Source organism: Aquarana catesbeiana, linkage group LG05 (genome assembly GCF_042186555.1).
Source record: "Aquarana catesbeiana isolate 2022-GZ linkage group LG05, ASM4218655v1, whole genome shotgun sequence".
In the NCBI taxonomy this organism is placed as follows: Eukaryota; Metazoa; Chordata; class Amphibia; order Anura; family Ranidae; genus Aquarana; species Aquarana catesbeiana.
The window spans coordinates 454,009,731-454,029,605 of NC_133328.1; the positions used below are offsets into that span (position 1 = coordinate 454,009,731).

A 19,875-nucleotide genomic window follows, 5' to 3' on the forward strand; every position below is an offset into this window, starting at 1 on the left:
ACATGCTGTGGTGTCTTCCAGCCGCCCCCACAGGTGTATATGCTCACCTTCCTGTGTGTGACACAGCGATTAAACTATGTCAAACAAAGCCTTGGAGCCACTCCTGTGCTCATTAGGAACCAGCTGTGCAAACTTCCAATGTTCTCAAATGGAGATGGTTTATGCAAGAGAAAAAAACTCCATAGCGCAATATGTAGGTATAAAGGATTTTAATCAAATAATTAACTCCCCTAGCTGGGGTACTCACATATTGTGGGTGCGTGAGTGCACCATCCTTAACAAGCATAAAACGGTCAATCTCTCGGTGTGGCGTGCGGTGTGGCGTATGTAACGAAAACATGCGTAGGAGCAGCTGAGTCACGCGCGTAACTCCCCTCACGTGAGCGCGCAGCAGGGCTGAGTGAAGTTTGCAGGGCTCGAGACGTTCAGGAAAAACAAGGCGGACTCGCGCTCCAGACTCCGATTCCCCCTGAAGAAGGCACGTGGTCCCGGTGCCGAACACGCGTAGGGGAGGGGCCTGGACGGAGCTGTCAGCAGAGAGAGAGAAGGAGTTTTTTCGTTACATACGCCACACCGCACGCCACACCGAGAGATTGACCGTTTTATGCTTGTTAAGGATGGTGCACTCACGCACCCACAATATGGGAGTACCCCAGCTAGGGGAGTTAATTATTTGATTAAAATCCTTTATACCTACATATTGCGCTATGGAGTTTTTTTCTCTTGCATAAACCATCTCCATTTGAGAACATTGGAAGTTTGCACAGCTGGTTCCTAATGAGCACAGGAGTGGCTCCAAGGCTTTGTTTGACATAGTTTAATCGCTGTGTCACACATAGGAAGGTGAGCATATACACCTGTGGGGGCGGCTGGAAGACACCACAGCATGTTTCTTGGTGGCACATTTTGGAAGATAGGATATGTGAAATTCACCAAATCTTTGGACTAATTTATTTGGGCACTTTTATATCATTGGATATACACGGTTTTGGATTTCATTTATTCACTATTTGTTATATTCTCTTGTATTTTATTTTGATATTTTAATTGATATGTTGTTTTGTTTGATCACTCACATTCTGTGTTTTACATAGCATTGTGCACTTTATACTTTAGCACTTAGGGGTATTTTCACGCATGCACATTTATATCAACATCTATGTTGTTTATATTAATACTGCACTTTGAGTGTAACGATTTTTTCTAGCGCAGACACATTGTTTTTATCTTTAATACTTTGCACGAATATGGAACGTGACTGAGTGTTTGCAGCTGGTCTTCACTGTTCACTTATCATTCTGTAGGCATTTATCCGTAAGTGGCTCGCAGGGTTTTGCATATAATTCTGGTATGCCCAGCGCTCGCTGCAATAGGAAATTTTGTTTTTCCTATTGCAGCGAGCGCGAGATGCAATACCCTGCCCTTGCGTTGTATCTGGTCCGTCGGAACAGCATACAGACGAGCGGGCTTTCCGTCGGACTAGCATACAGACGAACGGACTTTCTGTTAGAAACTGAGTCCGACGGAAAGATTTAAAACATGTTTTAAATCTAGGTCCGGTGGACTTTTGGGGAAAAAAAGTCCGCCGAAGCCTACACGCGATCGGATTGCCCGGCGGACCAAGTATGCCGGAAAGTCTGCTCGTGTGTACGCGGCATTAGAAGTCCTGAAATGTACAGTCTCCAGACCCTGGGCGCACCACACAGGAGTCTACTTCTAGCATACTTGCGTCTCATTTTTGTGACTAGTTTTTAATATATATTTTTTATCTTTGATAACTTTGTGGGATAATGCACTAGGCTGGCGAACCCTCTTCCTTCCATTTTCTAGAAACATCTGAAGCAACCCTAAATAAATAAAATAGTTTGGCCTTTTTTATGCTTTTTTATTTATTTTATTTTTAAGTAGTTGTAAAGGCAAAACAGCTGCCAATGGGAGGATGTTGGGTGACATACCTCCATCTCAATTCCTGCTCCCTTTTTTAGGGCACACTTGATGCCAAGGTCCCTTCTCAAGCCACCTTCATTAGGAAACAGTTTGTGGGCTACATTCCCAGGGCTTATTTGTATTTTGATGATTTAGAAACGCATCCACGCCCATTTTAAAGCAGCCTTATGAATCAGCTAGTTTCAACAGATTCTGTGGATGCCGGTTTTACCATTTGCACAGATCATGCAGTAAAAAACCCATCTGTATGTGGAGCTTAAACCTTCTTTTTCCTACAGCCACCAAGCATGGCTTTTCTTGTTTTTGTAGTAACTTGAAAAGTGGAAATCTTTTTATACACTGCTTATATATGCTGTATATTTATGATCATATCCCATCCTAATCACATTTCTCAATGGAGAAAACATGCTGTTCAATTAATTTTTTCGTATAGCTAATGTTCTCTATGCTCTTTATTAATTTTAGTTGCACGGATTCCATTCTTACAGACTCCTTTTTGTGAAATGGTGCTTAAAACTGAACTGCAAATTTAAGACTAGGCTTTTATTATATAGATCTAATTATACTGGATAAGATTTAGTCTCTTGGGACATCAGATCCTGCAATGAGGTGACAGCCATCATTTACTACTTTAGTTTGATGAGCAATTACCCCTCTTTGATTTAGGTGGTACAATAAATGGCTTGATATCAGCGATGGCTGAAGACTTGCACGTCTCTATTGTAATATCACTACTAAATTGTTCTATTTTTATGCAATTTAGACTGTTATATTTTCACTTTACTATAACGCTTGTATTGACCGTTTTAAGTACCATGTACACAAATGGGTACAATTCTGCAAATGCCCAACGTTGGCTAATATTTCTATACTTATCTTCTCTGTACCATTTCCCTAAATACAATGTGATTTTGTCACCGTGTCTCTGTAGGTATTTCCCTGTTTAAAAACTCAATATAAACTTTATGAAAGCTCATGGGGTGGATTTACTAAACTTGGAGAGGACAAAATTTGGTGCGGATCTGCATAAAAACCAATTACCTTCCAGATTTGTCAAAACTTAAAAGGGTTGTAAACCCTTCCATATTTCAGTGAAGTGACTGGCCTCAGGTGATACACAGAGATAAAACAAATCATCCTACATAAGTTTTACCTGTTTATCTGCGGTCTTCTCTACATTCGTTCAAAGTGCATCATTTATAAAACTTGTCTGAGATGTCAGAAAAAAGGGGTCAGAGTGCTGAAGTTTTACTCTGCAGTTCTCAGGGAGGAGACCTCTGACAGCTGGTTGGAGGAAATGGACACCCCCCCTCCCCTTTCACACAGGAACACAGCTGAGGCTGTGAATCACAAGCTGTGTGCTGGAGCTCCCTCCCCTGTCACCTTTTTTTCTCTTGGTGTCAGGAGAACTTGTCAGAAGTGACTCGTGCTGATAGCAGAGGAAGGAAGCAGCAGACAGAAATGACACTCATGCCCCATACACACTATTAGGCCCCTTTCACACTGGGGCGGGGGCGGCGTCGGCGGTAAAGCACCGCTATAGTTAGCGGCGCTTTACCGTCGGTATTCGGCCGCAGTTTTACCCCCCGCTAGCGGCCGAGAAAGGGTTAAACACCACCGCAAAGCGCCTCTGCGGAGACGCTTTGCCGGCGGTATGGCTGCGCTGCCCCATTGATTTCAATGGCCAGGAGCGGGGAAGGAGCAGTGAATACACCGCTCTTTCCCCGCTCCAAAGATGCTGCTGGCAGGACTTTTTTTCCCGTCCTGCCAGCGCACCGCTCTAGTGTGAAAGCAGTCGGGGCTTTCACACTGGAGACAAAGCAGCTGCACTTTCGGGTTGGTTTGCAGGCGCTATTATTAACGCAATAGCACCTGCACACTGCCCCAGTGTGAAAGGGCCCTTAGATTTTCTGCAGATTTATGTCTTCAGATTTACCAAAGCCATCTAATATGAGGTCAAACCTTAGGAGTTTCAATTTGTATGCAGTCAGGCCCTTGCACTACATGGTTTTGGTAGATCTGAAGACAAAAGTCTGCAGAAAATCTAATGGTGTGTATGGGGTCTTAGTGGCAAGGAGAGGCAAGGACACACTTCAATGGGATATGCTTTGTTCATATTTCATGCCTGAGGTTTACTACTACTTTAATTGAACAAGCTGAAGTAAGAAGCTGATTGGCTACCATGCGTAGCTGCACCAGATTTTACACTCTCCAGTTTTAGTAAATCAACCCCAGTGGGTCTCTTAATACAAGAAAGTCTATTCCTGCCTTTAGAAACTGCAGATTGGCATGGCATGCTGCTGCTAATTATTTAAACTATTTATTTTAATTTATGTAGAGGGGAGGAGGAGTTGTACTGACTGCTCAAGCTTATTGAGTAGTGCAGCAATCTGGCAAGGTTTTTTAACCTGTCAATTGCTATAAACTCAGATGATCATCACCAAGTGGTCTCTGCAGGTGCACAGTAGAAATTAGGTAATCACTTCATCTGGTTGAAAATGTTCAATTTAAAGTGACACTAATCTCAATGTTTTTTTTTTTTTTTTTTTACATCAGCCATTTAAAATATGAAATATACCATGCCTCTGTTATATATATATATATATATATATATATATATATATATATATATATATATATATATATATATATATATATATTTTTTTTTTTTAAAGTCAAGTCTTACCTTTGCTTTCAGGCTTCTTTTCTGTAATATGTGTCTGCAGGTGTAGTCCATCTTGGAGGTGAGCAGGAAAGGGTGGCTATATTCACTTACACATATATTCCACCCTAGAACAGTCTGAAAAATATGCAGTAAAACACTTGCATTTGAGAGATAAAGGAAAGAGAGAAGGGACATTCTAGTTATAGTTTAGTGTCACTTTAAATGCTTTACAGGCTCTTTTATACATGCATTGCCCTCTGAAGAGTAATCCACAGTGGATTGCATTTCAGAGGGCGTTTGACAGGTGTTGAGGTGATGTGTCAGGGCTAGGCTCAGCCCTTCCTTCTCAAAGCTGAAAAGCAAAACAAAACCTCACAATGGTGGCAAGCAAGTATACGACCCATTCTGGCTGATGTTGGGGTGGGGGCACTAAGAACGCTGTAATCACTTTAGTTCTGGAAGATTTTGCCCCCTTCATGACCACGCAGGGTTCTGCTTTTTAGCACTGCGCTAGTTTAACTAGTGATTGCGCATCCATGTAACATTTTGCCCAAGCAAAATTTTTATACAATTTTTTTCACACAAAAAGCTTTTTTGGGGGGTATTTGATCAGCGCTGGGTTTTTTATTTTGTATGATATAAATTTAAAAAAAATGCTTTTTCTGCTGTAAAACATATCCAGTAAAGAAAAAATTTATTCTGCTACATGTCTTAAAGTATAAAAGTCACAGTAAGTGTAAACCAAACTATGCAGGGTGGATTTGATTTAAATCCAGTCGATTTATATCACAATTTAAATCATGATTTAAATTACTAGTAAAAAGGCTTGATTTAAATCATAATTTTTAAAGAGTAACTGTCATCTCTGTCCCGCAGCGGCTCCTCCTCTGACCCGCTGCTCACTCACTGACAGTTCCATTCACTTTAATGGGACGGCTGGTGATGCGGCAGTGACACAACAAGGTGAGGGACGTGGCGGCAGCAGGTGACTGGATGCCCGCTAACAGGCGCTGCCATGATGGATCTGAAATGACAGGTGCTCTTTAAATGTAAGGACTCTTTTTTTTTTTTTTTTTTTTTTTTTTATGATAATTAGAATCTTTAATATTTGCAAACAAAATGAAGGTTTAATAATAATAAGCTGTCAGGTTAGTAAAACAGCGATATCAAAACCTATTCAATCATACAGTTTGTAGTGTACATAGATTTGCAAAACAATGGGATAAAATGAATATTCCTGAACTTTGTTTTATCTCATGGTTACTGTGAAATTGTGTGAATGCATCAATACAGTGCATGTTATCTCAGCTTGCAGAGCTTGGATTCATTGAATGACTTTACCAAAAATGTAAATATTGCATAATATACAACCTCATGCTACATAACTAAGCTCCATTTCATGCTGAATAAACTAAATTATTAATTTATCTTAACTGGTAAACTATATTTAGATATTATTATTACTCCAAAAGAATTTTTTTTTAATAATTTTAATAAAAATCAAAAAAATCTGATTTAAATCAAAAATAATCTGATTTTTCATTTAATTTAATTTTTTAAAACATTGATTTTTATCCATCCTGAAACTATGGTATATATTGTGTTTTTTTAAAAAAAATTTTATATATACTACTAATGTTGGCGATCAGTGACTTATAATTGGATGAACTGTAACTGACGTCTCCAGTGACCCTAGTACAATGACCAGTACTAATAATATGCACTGTCACTGTACTAATGACACTGGCTGGGAAGGGGTTAATCTCTAGGGCAATCAAGGAGTTAAATATGAGTCTATGTGTAATGTGTGTAAAGTGTGCTGCTTTGCAGGGATGAGAAACAGAGATCGTTCCCTGTGTACAGAGCTCTGTGTTGAATATCAACACAGAGCTCTCAGCTGTGAATTTACACAGCCAATCGGCACATCCCGGCTGTGAATCACCGGCCGGGACTTGCTGACAGGCTGCGGCTGTGTACGATCACAGCAGGAGCCAGGCGGCGTGCATGCGCGTGCCCTAAACCCGGAAGTAGGCTTTGCCAACAGTGGCCTCTTGTCCGCAGTTCAACGTGGGCTGGTGCTTAGCCTAAAGCGGGCATAGTGAATACGTATCACAGGATCCAAGGAAGTAAAATATGTGGGTATCTTCACAAAGTTCAATGTCGTTCAAATAATGCGAATAGACTGAAGATAAGTTAAAATACAATGTGAAATTAATATGTGATCGTACATTTTCCAATAGATTTATTCTATAAAAAAGCACCGAGCATATCAACATGTTTTCTCAGATAGATGTATTGATTTATGGAAGGATCACTTTGTCATGTCTGCATTTTTGTCTCTTCCAGGTCATTGTATCGCTAGGAATTATAATCTACAAAGCACTAGATTATGGCTTAAAGGACAATGAGGAGAGGGAGCTAAGTCCTCCCCTGGAGCGCCTAATAGACAATATGACAAATATTGATGAGACTGATGGCAGCACCGATGAAGGATATGATGCTCTGGATGAGGAAGATGAAGATGCTAGTGAGAAGGAAATTCCAGAATTCCGTCATTCTTATAGGAACGTCATGAAGGTATTTGATTATTGTATGCATTTGTTTTGTACAATGGCGGCAATTTGCATGGGTGACATATTTTGTAACGTTTCAGTATTGGGGATTTTCCTGTCGCATGTTCTGTGTTTTGGTTAAGAAAATAGAACAATGGAATACACATGTATTGATGAAACCCTAAGGGCTTAAGAGCAGATAGATGAGAAAATGCAGTTTAACCACTACCAGCCCAGGCCTATTCTGGCACTCCTCTCCTACATGTAAAAATCTGGATTTTTTTTTTGGTAGGAAATTACTCAGAACCTCCAAACATTATATATGTTTTTTTTTTAGCAGAGACCCTAGGGAATAAAATGGCAATCGTTGCAATTTTTTATGTCACACGGTATTTGCGCAGCAATTTTTCAAACGCGATGTAAATGCAATGTAAACTTTCCTTGTAATAGAAATAGGGCATGACCGGTCCTCTTTATGGAAAGATCTGTGTTCTAGAAGTCCCCATATCTCTCCTCTATGTTGGAAAGCCTTAGATAAGAAAAATAAATCGATCTCAGGCTTCCTAGCACGGGGGCATGCAGTGCGGCGATCAGTGGTGTCAGTCTGGCACACCGCATCTCTGATCTAGGTAAAGAGCCTATGACGGCTGCTCTCCTGACAGGGGGTGGTCTGCGCTGATGATCAGCACATTGATTATCAGTGCAGACCCATCGAGGATGCACACTTCAGGCCAACAGGGGTGCCAATTTGGATGGCATTCTGTGCCCATCAGTGATTCCTGCCAGTGTTTCCTGATCAATGCTGCCTATAATTGCCCACCAGTGCCACCTATCAGTGCCACCTATGATTGCCCATAAGTGCCACCTATGATTGCCCATAAGTGCCACCTATGATTGCCCATAAGTGCCACCTATGATTGCCCATAAGTGCCACCTATGATTGCCCATAAGTGCCACCTATGATTGCCCATAAGTGCCACCTATGATTGCCCATAAGTGCCACCTATGATTGCCCATAAGTGCCACCTATGATTGCCCATAAGTGCCACCTATGATTGCCCATAAGTGCCACCTATGATTGCCCATAAGTGCCACCTATGATTGCCCATAAGTGCCACCTATGATTGCCCATAAGTGCCACCTATGATTGCCCATAAGTGCCACCTATGATTGCCCATAAGTGCCACCTATGATTGCCCATAAGTGCCACCTATGATTGCCCATAAGTGCCACCTATGATTGCCCATAAGTGCCACCTATGATTGCCCATAAGTGCCACCTATGATTGCCCATAAGTGCCACCTATGATTGCCCATAAGTGCCACCTATGATTGCCCATAAGTGCCACCTATGATTGCCCATAAGTGCCACCTATGATTGCCCATAAGGGCCACCTATGATTGCCCATAAGGGCCACCTATGATTGCCCATCGGGGCCACCTATGATTGCCCATCGGGGCCACCTATGATTGCCCATCGGGGCTGCATATCAGTGCCACCTATGATTGCCCATCGGGGCTGCATATCAGTGCCACCTATGATTGCCCATCGGGGCTGCATATCAGTGCCACCTATGATTGCCCATCAGTGCTGCTTATCAGTACCGCCTATTAGTGCCCATCAGTGCAGCCTCATCAGTGAAGGAGAAAACATACTTCTTAAAAAGTTTTGTAACGGAAACTAAACTTTTTATTTTTTTCTTCAAAATTTTTGTTTTTATTTTTTTATTTGTAGCGAAAAAAAAAAAAAACCCCAGTGGTGATCAAATACCACCAAAAGAAAGCTCTATTTGTGGGGGAAAAAATGATTATAATGTTGTTTGTGTACAGTGTAGCATGACCGCGCAATTGTCATTCAAAATGCAACAGCGCTGAAAGCTGAAAATTGGACTGGACAAGAAGGGAGTGAAAGTGCCTGGTATTGAAGTGGTTATAGAGCTGAATTTTAAAGTTGTCTGAAAGTTCAGAAAAAAGAGGGTGGAGATCTGAAATAACACTCTACAGAGCTTAGTGAGGAGAGCTCTTAGAGCTGATTGGATGGAAGGGACACAGCCCCCTCCACACAGCACACAGGTACAGAGTTGAGGCTGTTAATCAGCTGGAGGTCTCTCCCCATCACCATTTTTCTCTTGGTGTCAGCAAAACTTGTCAAAAGATTCATGCTGATAGCAGAGGAACAAAGCAGCAGACAAATGACACTTGGTGCTCTTAATTAAAACAAGTACACACTTTGTTCATATTTCATGTCTGAGGTTTACAACCGCTTTAATTTACGTGCCTAGAAACGTGTACACATGCATTTAAATGTGTAAACGCGTAAAGCACGTGTTCTTACAGATTTTTGGATTTTGTGTTGCGGATCTAAAAGCAGCTTATGTTTACACACCTGTGTGAATGGTTGCATTGAAAACAAAGCAGCTGCATTCAGATCGGTAATGAAAAACACTTGTAAATGGGTTTCTTTTTCGTCGTGTGAATGAAGCCTTCGGTTATTCAAGTTTTTTTTTTTTCTGTAGGTTAGAGTTTTTTAACCACTTCCCGCCCAGCCTATAGCAAAATGGCGGCCGGGCGGTGGTTCAGTTATCCTGACTGGGTGTCATATGTTGTCCTTCAAGATAACAGCCGCCGCATGCCCGTGGGGGCGCGCATCGCAGCGATCAGTGGAGCGGTGTGTCAGTCTGACACACCACGACACCAATCTCGGTAAAAAGCCTCCAGCGGAGGCTCCTTACCACATGATTCGGCGGCTCTCCTGACAGGGGGGGTCTGTGCTGATTGTTTATCAGCGCAGCCCCCCTCAGATGACCACACTGGACCACCAGGGATGCCACTAGGACCACCAGGGAGGGGGGCAATATGTGGATGGCCAGGTATGTACCCCAGGGCCATCCACATGTTCAAATGAATGCCCAATCTGTGCCAATCAGTGCCCACAAATGGGCACTGATTGGCACCAGTATGTAGTAACAGACATCAGTGATGCCCAGCAATGCAACCCATCAGTGCCACCTATAAGTGCCCATCAGTGCCGCATACCAGTGCCGCCTATCAGTGCCATCTCATTGGTGCTCATCAGTGCCGTCTTATCAGTGCCCGTCAGTGCAGCCATATCAGTGCCCATCATTGAAGGAGAAAACGTACTTATTTACAAAATTTTTTATTTGTTGCACAAAAAATAAAAATCCAGGAGGTGATCAAATACCACCAAAAGGAAGCTCTATTTTTGGGAACAAAATGATAAAAAATTGTTTGAGTACAGTGTAGCATGACCACGCAATTGTCATTCAAATTGTGACAGCGCTGAAAGCTGAAAATTAGCCTGGGGGGGGGAAGGTGTCTAAGTTAAAGGGTAAGTTCACCTTTTGTACACTTTTTTTTTTTTTTTTTTTTTTTTTCTAAATTCCAGCTGTACCAATATAAATAGCATATGTACTTTTTTTTTGCAAAAATATCACAGCTTTCCGTTAAATCTACAGTCACTTACTTTTCTCGTCTAAATCCACGTTTCCAGATGTTTCCATTAGTAATGTCTTCTTCCTGATCAGACTTTAGGTCAAGACATAGGAAGGAGTTGACCAGCTGACATCATTGGCACACACTCTGCATCATCTCCCACCCATTCCCAGGTGTACGTTTTTTTTAAATGAAATGCAAACAATCAGTGATCACCCTTCTCACTAAGAGCACTTTCACACTGGGGCGGGCGGCTGTCGGCGGTAAAGCGGACTTTCACACTGTAGTGAGAGGAGAGGCCCTTTACAGGCGCTATTTTTAGCGATATATCGACTGTAAAGCGCCTCAGTGTGAAAGCAGCTTAAACACACAATAAACAATCAGATTGCATAATGTATGGCCATGTTTATACACCTAAAATTACTAGTTGCGCTTTTAGTGCCATTAATTAACAGCACACCAAACACAGACGCAAAGACACATTTTGCCATGTGAAAAAACGAGTGGCAAATGCTGCAAAACGCACAGTAAAAAACCCACAATGCCAAAATGTCCCATTGATCACATATAGCACAGCCAATTTAAATCAACAGGCTGCCCTATGCATGTCACAGGAAAAACTAGACACAAAATGTGCGTTCCCACTAGGCTAGATGTGAATGGGGCCTGAAAGTGAAATTGGTGCAGTAACACAAGAACAATGAGGCTCCATTTACATCTGCATTTCCTTGCATTTCAGAAATGCACTGCACCAAAAATAGCCGACAAAACGCACCAAGATCCACTCTAAAAAAAAAAAAAAAAAAAAAAAAAAAAAAAAAGTTCTGAAGCTTCTTTGGGGGCAATTGCCGTGTGTAGGGCAGACCATTCAGGTGGATGGGCTACCCTATGTGTGATGAGTAAAAATGCCTCAGCTATGTCTATATGCTGTGTGAGTTATCTTGGGAACCAGACACAAGCTTACTCTTGTTGGTAACCGTATTCCTATCTGAAACCCTAGCTGCATTTTTTTCTTACTCATCATATCCACTCTACATGCAAGAAATCTGTTTGGACAGATTTCCTCATCCTGAGTATGAAATAATGTACCGCTGCTGCATTTATGTGCTTTCTGTATTCCTCAATAGACTGCATTGCTTTCTTAATCAAGTATGATTTAGTAATCAAGTAATCAATCACAGTATGTATCAAACTGCCAGAAATGCTGAATGCTAAACACAATTTTATTAAAGCTGTCCATACACTGTAATGCCCTGTACACACGATAGGATTTTCCAATGGAAAATGTGTGATAGGACCTTGTTGTCGGAAATTCCGACCATGTGTAGGCTCCATCACACATTTTCCATCGGATTTTCCGACACACAAAGTTTGAGAGCTTGCTATAAAATTTTCTGACAACAAAATCCGTTGTCGGAAATTCCGATCGTGTGTACATAAATCCGATGCACAATGTGCCACGCATGCTCAGAATAAATTAAGAAACGAAAGCTATTGGCTACTGCCCCGTTTATAGTCCCAATGTACGTGTTTTACGTCACTGCATTCAGAACGATTGGATTTTCCAACAACTTTGTGTGACCGTGTGTATGCAAGACAAGTTTGAGCCAACATCCGTTGGAAAAAATCCATGGATTTTGTTGTTGGAATGTCTGATCAATGTCCGACTGTGTGTACAGGGCATAAGACTCTGACGACCAGTGTAAATTTTTTTTGACTAAATTAATAGTATTTTAGTCGACTAAAATAGGACTAAAACTACAATGCCATTTTAGTGAAAAGACTAAGATTAAAACTAAATTGAAATTTGACATCAAAATTAACACTGGTCTGTACATGTTCATACCTCAATACCGTATATAACAATATATTTAGATTTTTCACTCCAGCAGTTTATGAGTTTGGAAATTGTAGAGAAATGCTTAAATCATGCATTACAATTTAACTACACCCATTAGATTTTAGATTACTAAAATGAGTTTTAGTTGACTAAAATATACTGGAGATTTAGTTGACTAAATAAGACTACAATTAAAACAATTGCAGAAGGCTAAAATGGGACTAAAACTAAAATTCTATTTTTTTTTTGGTCAAAATACTAAGACTAAAACTAAATTTGAAATTTGCTGACAAAATTAACACTGCTACTGACTATTTTATTCTGACAGCCAGCTCCCGCAGCTGTTAGAATACCCAGACAGTGGCTGCGACTGATTGGATGAAGCCGCTGCCCGGCTGACAAATTTCCGCCTGACTCCTCAGATTTATAGATCAAATGATGTTAATGCCGAGGACCACCCACTGCTCGAATTTCAGTAGGTTCATCAGGAACTGGGCTTTATATGGAGTGAATTTTGCCAGCTTTAGACCCATGTCACACTAGTAATACCATCTCTGGAAACACCTGGCCTGGATTAGGATCCCCAAAGGAGCAAACACCTACCAGCTCCGACACCAAACACACACACCGTATATACTCGAGTATAAGTCGACCCGAATATAAGTCAAGGCCCCTAATTTACCACAAAAAACTGGGAAAAACTTATTGACCCGAGTTTAAGATGAGGGTGAGAAATGCAGCAGCTACTGTAAGTGGAAAAAGAGGGTCAACAATGCCCATCTGCAGCTGCATGTCTCCCTGTGGATGTTCTCCCGTGCAGCCTACCTGTATCCTGTGCATGTGTCCTGTGTCCTGTACATGTGTCCTGTACATGTGTCCTGTGCAGCCTCTGTGTGGCGATCTCCATCCTCCAATCAGCGTGTGATAATACCATTCGGCGGCCATTCCACTGTTAAAAAGCCACGCCTCCTCCTCATCTGTGATAGGCAGAACACTCCATTTCCCAGCGGTCAGCCTATCACGGACATTCTCTCATTCTCCTACCATGGACAAGGATGAGAGAATGTCTGTGATAGGCTGTACACTGACTGCTGGGAAATGGAGTGTTCAGCCTATCACAGTCGAGGAGGTGGCGCAGCTTTTGAAAGCTGGAATAGCCTCCGAACGGTATTATCACACGCTGGCCGCCGTCTGTCTGCATGACACGCTGATCATGTAGGCAGACGGCGGTGACTCAAGTATAAGTCGAGGGTGGCACTTTCAGCCTAAAAAAAAAGGCTGAAAATCTCGACTTATACTCACATATATATGATAATATATAAATATATAAATATATATATATATATAGATAGATAGATAGATAGATAGATAGATAGATAGATAGATAGATAGATAGATAGATAGATAGATATAGATATAGATATAGATATATATATAGATATATATATAGATATATAGATATATATATATATAAAAAATCTAACACACACTATATTACCAAAAGTTTTGGCTGGTCACAACTGGGCAGTCCAGTCAAGTTCCTTCACCCCAAACTCTCACTCATCCATTTCTTTATAGACCTTGCTTTACGCACTGTTCCAAAACATTTGGTGGAGGGGGGATTATGGTGTGGGCTTGTTTTTCAGGGGTTGGGCTTGGCCCCTTAGTTCCAGTGAAGGGAACTCTCAAGGTGTCAGCATACAAAGACCATTTCAATTTCCAGCTTTGTGGGAACAGTTTGGGGATGGCCCCTTCCTGTTCCTACATGACTGCGCACCAGTGCACAAAGCAAGGTCCATAAAGACATGGATGAGCGAGGTTAGGGTGAAGGAACTTGACTGGCCTGCACAGAGTCCTGACCTCAACCTGGTAGAACACCTTTGGGATGAATTAGAGCTGAGACTGCAAGCCAGGCCTTCTAGTCCACATCCATGCCTGACCTCACAAATGCGCTTCTGAAAGAAGAGGTCATACATTCCCATAGACACACTCCTCAACCTTGTAGACAGACTTTCCAGAAGAGTTGAAGCTGTTATATAGTATGTGGGCCAACTCTATAGTGACCCCTACTGACTAAGACAGGGATGCCATTATCTCACAAAAGTGAGTACACCTCTCACATTTTTGTAAATATTTTATCTTTTCATGTGACGACACTGAAGAAATGACACTTTGCTACAATGTAAAGTAGTGAGTGCACGGTGTGAATTTGCTGTCCCCTCAAAATAACAACATACAGCCATGAATGTTGAAACCACTGGCAAAAAAAGTGAGTATACCCCTAAGTGAAAATGTCCAAATTGGGCCCAAGTAGCCATTTTCCCTCCTGGGGTCATGTGACTTGTTAGTGTTGCAAGGTCTCCGGTGTGAATGGGGAGCAGGTGTGTTAAATTTGGCGTTATCGCGCTCACTCTTTCATACTGGTCACTGGAAGTTCAACATGGCACCTCATGGCAAAGAACTCTCTGAGGATCTAAAAAAAGAATTGTTGCTCTATATAAAGATGGCCTAGGCCAGTGATGGCGAACCTCTGTGCCCCAGTGTAGTTGAGCATCATGGGAAATGTAGTTCCAAAACATCTGGAGTGCCAAGGTTCGCCATCACTGATCTAGGCTATAAGAAGATTGCCAAGACCCTGATACTGAGCTGCAGCATGGTGGCCAAGACTACACAGCGCTTTAACAGGACAGGTTCCACTTAGAACAGGCCTCACCATGGTCAACCAAAGAAGTTGAGTGCACATGCTCAGCGTCCTATGCAGAAGTTGTCTTTGTAAAATAGCTGTATGAGTGCTGCCAGCAGAGGTTGAAGGGGTAGGGGGGTCAGCCTGTCAGTGCTCAGACCATACGCTGCACACTGCATCAAATTGGTCTGCATGGCTGTCATCACAGAAGGAAGCCTCTTTTAAAGATGATGCACGAGAAAGCCTGCAAACAGTTTGCTGAAGACCGACAAAAGCCTCGAACACACGATCAGATTGTTGGCCAACGTCAGAGTGTCAGACTTTTGTCAAAAGGGCGTGTGCCTGGATTTTGTCTTGCATACAATTGTTGGCCAACAAACACAAATGTATTGATGTACTACCTGAATTTCAGCTCTTGAGTGCAACCCTTTGGGCACCTTTGAGCAACTTTGGACTTTTGTGTGTCAAACTTGTGTACAGACGATACGAAAATCTGACAACAGACCGTTGTCCGCCGAAAATTTACTAGCCTGCCATCCAACATTTGTTGGCCGAAAGTTGGACAACTATTGTCTGAAGGAGTGTACTAACGGTTGGATTTTAGGCCAACAGTCTGTCATCGCACAATCCCCTGCCAACAATCCAATCGTTTGTACGAGGCTTTAGGATATGGATTACTGGATCCATGTCCTGTGGTCTGATGAGACCAAGATGAACTTATTTGGTTGAGATGGTGTCAAGCGTGTGTGGCGGCAACCAGGTGAGGAGTACAAAGACAAGTGTGTCTTGCCTACAGTCAAGCATGGTGGTGGGAGTGTCATGGTCTGGGGCTGCATGAGTGCTGCCAGCACTGGGGAGCTACAGTTCATTGAGGGAAACATGAATGCCAACATGTACTGTGACTGAAGCAGAACATGATCCCCTCCCTTAGGAGACTGAGCCGCAGGGTAGTATTCCAACATAAAGACCCCAAACACACCTCCAAGACAACCACTGCCTTGCTAAAGAAGCTGAGGGTAAAGGTGATGGACTGGCCAAGTATGTGTGTGTATATATATGTATATATATATATGTGTGTGTGTGTATGTGTGTGTGTATATATATATATATATATATATATATATATATATATATATATATATATATATATATATATATATATATATATATATATATATATATATATATATATATACACAGACCCCCTTTTTCACTTTGTTTTTCCTCATTAATGTACACACAGCACCCCATATTGACCGAAAAACAGAATTGTTGACATTTTTGCAGATTTATTACAAAAGATAAACTGAAATATCACTTTGTCCTAAGTATCCAGACCCTTTGCTGTGACACTCATATATTTAACTCAGGTGCTGTCCATTTCTTCTGATCATCCTTGAGATGGTTCTACACCTCCATTTGAGTCCAACTGTGTTTGATTATACTGATTGGACTTGATTAGGAAAGCCACACACCTATCTCTATAAGACCTTACAGCTCACAGTGCATGTCAGAGCAAATGAGAATCATGAGGTCAAAGGAACTGCCTGAAGAGCTCAGAGACAGAATTGTGGCAAGGCACAGATCTGGCCAAGGTTACAAAAAAATTTCTGCTGCACTTAAGGTTCCTAAGAGCACAGTGGCCTCCATAATCCTTACATGGAAGACATTTGGGATGACCAGAACCCTTCCTAGACCTGGCCGTCCGGCCAAACTGAGCTGTCGGGGGAGAAGAGGCTTGGTGAGAGAGGTAAAGAAGAACCCAAAGATCACTGTGGCTGAGCTCCAGAGATGCGGTCAGGAGAAAGTTGTAGAGAGTGGCAGAGTGGCCCGATGGAAGCCTCTCCTCCGTGCAAGACACATGAAAGCCCGCATGGAGTTTGCTAAAAAAAACCTGAAGGACTCGAAGATGGTGAGAAATAAGATTCTCTGGTCTGATGAGACCAAGATAGAACTTTTTGGCCTTAATTCTAAGTAGTATGTGTGGAGAAAACCAGGCACTGCTCATCACCTGTCCAATACAGTCCCAACAGTGAAGCATGGTGGTAGCAGCATCATGCTGTAGGGGTGTTTTTCAGCTGCAGGGACAGGATGACTGGTTGCAATCGATGGAAAGATGAATGCAGCCAAGTACAGAGATATCCTGGGCGAAAACCTTCTCCAGAGTGCTCAGGACCTCAGACTAAGCAGAAGGTTTACCTTCCAACAAGACAATGACCCCAAGCACACAACTAAAATAATGGAGTGGCTTCACAACAACTCCGTGACTGTTCTTGATTGGCCCAGCCAGAACCCTGACTTAAACCCAATTGAGCATCTCTGGAGAGACCTAAAAATGGCTGTCCACCAACGTTTACCATCCAATCTGACAGAACTGGAGAGGATCTGCAAGGAGGAATGGCAGAGGATCCCCAAATCCAGGTGTGAAAAACTTGTTGCATCTTTCCCAAAAAGACTCATGGCTGTATTAGATCAAAAGGGTGCTTCTACTAAATACTGAGCAAAGGGTCTGAATACTTAGGACCATGTGATATTTCAGTTTTTCTTTTTTAACCACTAGGCGTCCGCGCTATAGCCGAAAGACGGCTACAGCGCGGACTCCAATTGCCGGGAGGGCGTCCCTGGACATCCTCCTGTTCACTTCCGCGTTGCGCGCTCCCGCTGGCGCGCATCGGGGAAGTTTTGTGCTGGCCGTGTCCCTCGGACACAGCCAGTCACAGATCGCCGTAAACGGCCAATGACAGCGGCCGTTTACAGTGCGATCTCTCTGCCAATGAGAGAGGATCTCATATGTAAACATATGAGATCCTCTCTCATCGCCGACTCTCCCTCCTCACACAGAGACAGCGTGTGAGGAGGGAGAGCGAACCGCTACGGCGGTAAGTAAACAGAGAAAAAAAGTGTCAGCACTGTTATCTGCCCCTGCCATCTGTCCTGTCATGTCCCTGCCATCTGTCCCCACTGCCATCTGTCCCCAGTGCCATGTGTAAGTGCCATCTGTCATCAGTGCCACATAGTGCCATCTGTCATCAGTGTCACGTGTCATCAGTGCCACGTATTAGTGCCATCTATCATCAGTGTCATCAGTGCCACGTATTAGTGCATCTGTCATCAGTGCCACGTATTAGTGCATCTTTCATCAGTGCCACGTATTAGTGCCATCTTTCATCAGTGCCACGTATTAGTGCCATCTTTCATCAGTGCCACGTATTAGTGCCATCTTTCATCAGTGCCACGTATTAGTGCCATCTTTCATCAGTGCCACGTATTAGTGCCATCTTTCATCAGTGCCACGTATTAGTGCCATCTTTCATCAGTGCCACGTATTAGTGCCATCTTTCATCAGTGCCACGTATTAGTGCCATTTGTCATCAGTGCCACGTATTAGTGCCATCTGTCAGTGCCACGTATTAGTGCCATCTGTCATCATTGCCACATCAGTGTCAGTGCCACGTATCAGTGCCATTTGTCATCAGTGTCATGTGTCATTGTCCTGGTTCTCCAGGGCCTTCAAAAGTGTAATAGGTAGTCAACAAATTAGATGTGTAATTTATGCTCCTAGAACACGTGATGGCGCTCCCTGCATGTTGGGACTCTGTATGTGGCCAGGCTGTGAAAAAGTCCCACACATGTGGTATCGTAATACTCAGGAGGAGTAGCAGAATGTATTTTGGGGTGTTATTTGTGGTATACACATGCCATGTGAGAGAAATAACCTATTACAATGACAATTTTGTGGGGAAAAAAAAAAAATCTTCATTTTGCAAAGAATTGTGGGAAAAAATGACAACATCAAAAACCTCCCCATGCATCTAACTAAATACCTTGGATTGTCTACTTTCAAAAAAGGGGTCATTTGGGGGGTATTTGTACTTTCCTGACATGTTCGGGTCGCAAGAAATGAGATAGGCCACCAGTACGTCAGGTGTGATCAATTTTTTTATGATTTGCACCACAGCTTGTAGACTCTCTAACTTTCACAAAGACCAAATAATATCCACTAATTTGGGTTATTTTTACCAAAGATATGTAGCAGTATAAATTGTGGCCAAAATTTATGAAGAAAAATTACTAATTTGCAAAATTTTATCACAGAAACAAAGAAAAATGCGTTTTTTTTCAAAATTTTCGGTCTTTTTTCATTTATAGCGCAAAAAATAAAAAACCCAGAGGTGATCAAATACCACCAAAATAAAGCTCTATTTGTATGAAAAAAAGAACAAAAAATTCATTTGGGTACAGTATTGTATGACTGAGTAATTGTCATTCAAAGTGTGAGAGCGCTGAAAGCTGAAAATTGGTCTGGTCACGAGGGGGGTTTAAGTGCCCAGTTGTCAAGTGGTTAATTAATCTGCAAAAATGTCAACAATGCTGTGTTTTTTTTTCTGGAATGCTGTGTGTACATTAATGAAATGGAAAAAAAATGAACTTAAATGATTTTAGCAAATGGCTGCAATATAACAAAGAGTGAAAAATTTAAGAGGGTCTGAATACTTTCCACCCCCACTGTGTGTGTTTGTGTGTGATATATATATATATATATATATATATATATATATATATATATATATATATATATATATATATATATACATATACATATACACACATACACACATACACACACACACACACACACACACACACACACACACACACGTAGCGCTGGTAGATTTGCAATCTACCGTATGTTAGGTAAATTGTGTGTTAGGAAGGTTGAAAGTTCACCTCTGTTC

At 42.0% G+C, this 19,875-nt stretch overlaps 1 protein-coding gene across 6 annotated transcripts in view; it reads left to right on the top strand.

Moving 5' to 3' along the window:
• Positions 1-19,875, top strand: part of SPIRE1 (spire type actin nucleation factor 1) — a 260,948-nt gene that overhangs the window by 107,961 nt on the left and 133,112 nt on the right. For all 6 annotated transcript variants that reach the window (XM_073631304.1, XM_073631306.1, XM_073631307.1 and 3 more), the window contains exon 3: positions 6,959-7,189. In XM_073631304.1, coding sequence (XP_073487405.1) covers positions 6,959-7,189 — 231 coding nt within the window. The remainder of the gene's footprint in view (positions 1-6,958; positions 7,190-19,875) is intronic.